The following is a 4,684-nucleotide window of genomic DNA, read 5'->3' on the forward strand; positions in this document are numbered from 1 at the left end:
GAGCTTAGTCGTTTCCATTCAAAATTCATAAAGACTTGTTCAATTATGTTAAGAATTATATAACTATTTTACTCTTTTTTTACCATAGAACAGTAGGGCAAACTACTATTTTACTCTTTACAAGTCATGTGTACAAACGTTGTGTCGCCGCAGCCATATTTTTTCACTAGGGCGTCTATCACTGGCGAGCGCTCTGGTCTGCTTGCCATTATTACTATCACCCACCAGTGTCGGGTGATCAGTGCTACTCGCCAGTGAGCAAGTATAATAAGGCTGACTCAGCTGGCTATAAGCCCTTCCACGTCAGCCAAATCACATTTGGAGGGGAGAGAAAGAGGGAGAGAGAAGCGAACGGGCGCTTCGTCAAGCGCCGGGCTGCAGCACAAGATACGAGAGCTTTGCGCCCGCTTGCAGCCCGTGGCGAGCGCTAGAGCCGGCGCTCTCGATCCCCTGCGCCTCTCCCGCCTCCGGCGCTTCTCCTTCCTCCTTCGCGCGCGAAAATCAGCCCATGCCGTCGCCCCAAATAGCTTCCTCGCGCCAAATCAAGCCTTCCAAATTTCCCCAAATCGCCACCTCTCCCGAACCCTAGAACTGTCGCCGGCGCACATCAAGGAGATGGGTCAGCAGTCCAAACAGACGCGCGCGCCGGCACCTCGTGAAGCCCCTCCACCAGCGCCTCTGCTCACCCCGCCGCCAGCGCATCTCCTGGTCCCGCCGCCGGCGCATCTGCTGGTCCCGCCACCGGCGCATCTGTTGGTCTCGCCGGCGCCTAAGTCCGCCCCGCCGCCGGGGATCCCGTCGGCCTTCCCTTCAAAGCAGAGAACAAGCACTTGGATCCCCACAAGACCACAAGAGTCTCTGGCGGCTAGTCTGCAGCAACCAAGTGAATCGGGTCCTACGGCTCAAGGTCCTTGCTGGGCACCGCCTGCTTGCATCGGTGACTCTACATCACCTTGATACATCGCTGGCAATATGGACTACTCTGATCCACAAGTATGGTATGAATTTTCTCCATTGCTTAACTCTGAATCGTGGTGTCATTTCTTAGAGCTGCTGACACACTTGTATGATATGCTAGTTAGATGATACACTATTTTTCCTTTAAATAGTTGCTGTGATCAATTCAGATTTTTCCTTTAAATAGTTGCTGTGATCAATTCAGATTTTTCCTTTAAATAGTTGTTGTGATCAATTCAGATTATTTTTCCTTTAAATAGTTGCTGTGATCAACTAGTATGCATCTCAAATGTATTGTATTCAGATTTTACAAATTTGAGTATATACTTGCATGTAGTTCGGTGTTGATCGCTCTTCGTTTCTTTATGTCGTTGAGCAGGGGAGTGGATTCTCACCCACCTGGTGGTTACCTTAGTTACTTTCAGAACACGGCATTGATTGCTAGGAAGTATTGATTGCATGCATTGGCGATGGGAGAAGTGTCCTCTTGCATGGAGGGGGCAATTCACCCGCGGCGATTATGGAGTACCAACGATGATCCTAGAAGCCGTTGCTTCCCAGGACCTTCGTATTTGGCATGCTTTTTTTGGAGTTGCTGGGTCAAATAATGATCTGAATGTGCTCAATCAATCCCCACTGTTTTTTGATGCACTGAAAGGAGAAGCCCCTCAAGTCCAATTTTCTGTCAATGGGAATGAGTATACCACAGGTTACTACCTTGCTGATGGTATATACCCAGAATGGGCTGCCTTCATGAAGACTATACCACTTCCCCAAATAGAGAAGCACAAGTTGTTTGCCCAGAAGCAAGAAGGGGCAAGGAAAGATGTCGAGCGCGCTTTTGGGGTATTACAGTTCCGTTTTACCATTGTCCGTCGGCCTGCACGTCTATGGAAGAGAAAGAGTGTTGGAAGGATCATGAGGGCTTGTGTGATTCTCCACAATATGATAATCGAAGATGAGACAGAGCAGGCAAAAATTCATATTGACTTGAATGAGATTCCGGGGGCTTCATTTGCTCTACCTCCCGAAGTGAATGTTGGTGGTAATCTATGTTTCGCAGATGTGTTGCGTAGAAAAGCTACTATTCGTGCTCGTCCACAGCATGCCCAACTTAAAAGTGATTTAGTCGAGCATATCTGGCATAAGTTTCAAAACAGCCATCATAATTAATCATGGTGGAATATTGATATCTGCATGTTCATATTCCTTTTTTTACTGTAACCTTGATATCTGACATGCATTTTTATTTCAGGAGTGAGCTGTGATGTGGTGATTGCGGCAGCTGTTACTTATAGGTATGCTTTCTCTGATCTTAAATTGTTCTTTTCGTTAACCAAATAGTTCTGTACTCTATAGTTTAGTCCGTGTGAATGTATTAGTGCTCAAGAAAATTTATTTGATCTGCCAACATGCTTGTATAGAGAGTGAGGTCTTCTTTATAGCTTGTTCCTCTTCCTATTGTTACAGTATTTGTTTTTACTGAACCTGTGTAGCTATACAGGATTTATAGAAGTGATTTTCTCCAGCATTACTACTCAGTGTTACTTCTTGATGTCACATGCTGTAAGTTAGCATTGGCTAAATTTTTAAGCTTGACCCGGTTCCTTTTCCATACAGTGGTTGAAGGTTATTGATGCAAATGAGTGGTTGCTCCTTTCCAGCGAAGTACCCTCCATGCTTTGTGACTTTTGTCATCGTCCAGATCAAAACTATGATTGTTGCTTGTGGTCGTGAACGGCTTGTTTGCCGGAGATGTTATCTATTATGTTTGCTGAATGCTTTCTTAAAGACTTATGTAATCTTAAGTAATTACTCATGATGCTATGGAGTAGTATGATGCTGTGTGACGTGTTTGGAGTACTATGATGCTGTATGACATATGTTTGTTGCCTAAATGCCAGTCAGTCTTCCTATTTCCTGGTTGCATGGATGGCATGTATATGTATGCTCTTTGAAATGGCCACAAAGATGTTGTTTACTATAGATCACAGCAGATCATATGCACCTGCAAGCAATAAATACTTCATATTAAATGGAGCCATGCTAATAGCCAGCCAAAACGCCAGACTACTATATGAGAGAAGGCTTTATGATGACATGGCATTGCTATATAGCCAGCAGCCGGTTGTGCTATTATCTTTGCTCTTGAAACCTAGTTACCGCTGGTGGGCGCCACCACGGCTGACATATTCGTAGTGGTGGGATCCCTCCACAGCAAAACCTGCCACTAATGGCCTTTCTGCCCCCGTCACGGCTAGCTTGTTCTGCTCAAGTGGGCATGGGGCCCACATGAATCCCCTCCGGCCCTCCATTGGCATGTGTCTTGTACCCAATGTTATTCTTTAACATACTTTTTTATTTTTTAGTCCGGAAAATCCTGAAATCAGAGACATAAAAATGTGCATGATTTTTGATTTTATTAATACGTTATTGAAAATAGATATAAAACTATGAATGTTTCGGTAAGTCAATGACATGAAAACTTCAAAAAATAGGTACGCAGTTCCATGACATGTCATTCTGTAGCAGTGATCTTACACAAGATTAGATTGAATGATGGTAGAGTGATATGAATATGTTTATCGAAAACAAGTCATCTGGTATGCAAAAAATGGGTTCGCGACAATCACGTGTAGTGAAGAAAAAAATTACATTTGTTTCCAAAGAAAATAATAAGGGAACACTTTACAGTTAGAACGAATTAAAGGAATGATTTACACAAGGACAACTATTTCAAAACTCATAACATCAATCTCATTCGTCAATAGGGTTTTCTATTCACCCTTGACAGTTGTTCCTAATCTCCCCGGCCCTCCCGGTCAATGGGGTTATGTTCCCCATTTTGACCATTGAGGCCTCAAAATTCTTGAAGAAGTCCATTACGGTGGCCCACTAGCACACTCTAGTGAGGCCCTCCAGCCGACTCAACTGAGGTCTCGGAGGCAAGGGCGAGGATATCAGCACAGGACACGATGCCATGGCACGCGTTCTCTAGCGCATGCTTGATACTGTCGACCACATCGAACCCGCGTGCTGACCTGTCATTGGCAGGGACCTCCTCCTCAGTCATGATCGGCGGGAGGTCGTTGTCGAGCAAAAGCGAGCCATCACAGCCCTTAACAAAAGCAATTGTGGAAGTGAAGGCGGATGAGGCTGGCTCGGATGCGCGTGTTGGCGAGACGGGCGTTCTGGATGACGCGTCGGACAATGTCACACGCACTGGGGCATGAGTCGTCGTAGAAGGATGAGCCCAACCCGGCACCGGCATCGCCATAACCGTAGGTTCCGTGGCTCAGCGCTAGGACCAGTGTTGCCATGAGCAACAGACTGTAGCGAGCAGCTAATGGGAAGCAAGAGGAGGCAGCCATGTGCCCTGCTACACGTTCAAAAGGGGGAGGCTAGAATTAAGCTGCTTAATTTGCCACTGATGGATGGATTGGCAAGTTAGCTGCTAGAAGGGAATGAACGAATATTGCAGAGATGGATGTGAGGGAAAACAGAACGGTATGGAAGCTATATATAGTCTAGCTCCACTGTTCAGGGTGTTGAACTTCTTGGTAGGATTTTGTTGAAGCGTGTTCACCACTTTATTAGTTAGAAATAATGATTACAATAAGAAGAGGTACAAATATTCTCCATAGGCTTCTCAAACCAATCTCTAGTTGCAGAAATTTCACTAGCCTAGCAAGTTTATGAGCAACCTTATTAGCTACCCTATTACAAT

General features: G+C 45.3%; 1 protein-coding gene and 1 pseudogene across 2 annotated transcripts; one reads left to right on the forward strand and one right to left on the reverse strand.

Annotated features, from left to right (window-relative positions):
- Positions 1 to 316: 316 nt before the first annotated feature.
- Positions 317 to 2,808, forward strand: LOC123075189 (uncharacterized). 2 transcript variants are annotated; one of them, XR_006436107.1, is made up of 4 exons: positions 317 to 998; positions 1,337 to 2,135; positions 2,213 to 2,255; positions 2,578 to 2,808. XR_006436107.1 is itself a non-coding variant. In XM_044497852.1 (4 exons), the coding sequence occupies exons 2-4, from the start codon at positions 1,417 to 1,419 to the stop codon at positions 2,582 to 2,584; spliced, it is 636 nt and encodes a 211-aa protein (XP_044353787.1). In that variant the 5' UTR covers positions 317 to 998; positions 1,337 to 1,416; the 3' UTR covers positions 2,585 to 2,808. The 2 variants fall into 2 exon arrangements, 1 of the variants encoding a protein (XP_044353787.1); XM_044497852.1 differs by having other exon boundaries at positions 1,337 to 2,002.
- A 1,009-nt stretch (positions 2,809 to 3,817) lies between these two features.
- On the reverse strand, positions 3,818 to 4,328 carry LOC123076445 (peroxidase 54-like; annotated as a pseudogene).
- Between the last annotated feature and the right edge of the window lie 356 nt (positions 4,329 to 4,684).

Source organism: Triticum aestivum, chromosome 3D, assembly GCF_018294505.1.
Source record: "Triticum aestivum cultivar Chinese Spring chromosome 3D, IWGSC CS RefSeq v2.1, whole genome shotgun sequence".
NCBI classification, from domain to species: Eukaryota; Viridiplantae; Streptophyta; class Magnoliopsida; order Poales; family Poaceae; genus Triticum; species Triticum aestivum.

Excerpts from the sequence above, each read along its gene's own strand:
- LOC123075189 (XM_044497852.1), top strand. The coding sequence starts at position 1,417 with ATGCATTGGCGATGGGAGAAGTGTCCTCTTGCATGGAGGGGGCAATTC. Across the intron at positions 2,003-2,212 it reads TCCCGAAGTGAATGTTGGTG|GAGTGAGCTGTGATGTGGTG; the intron begins GTAATCTATGTT and ends TTTTTATTTCAG.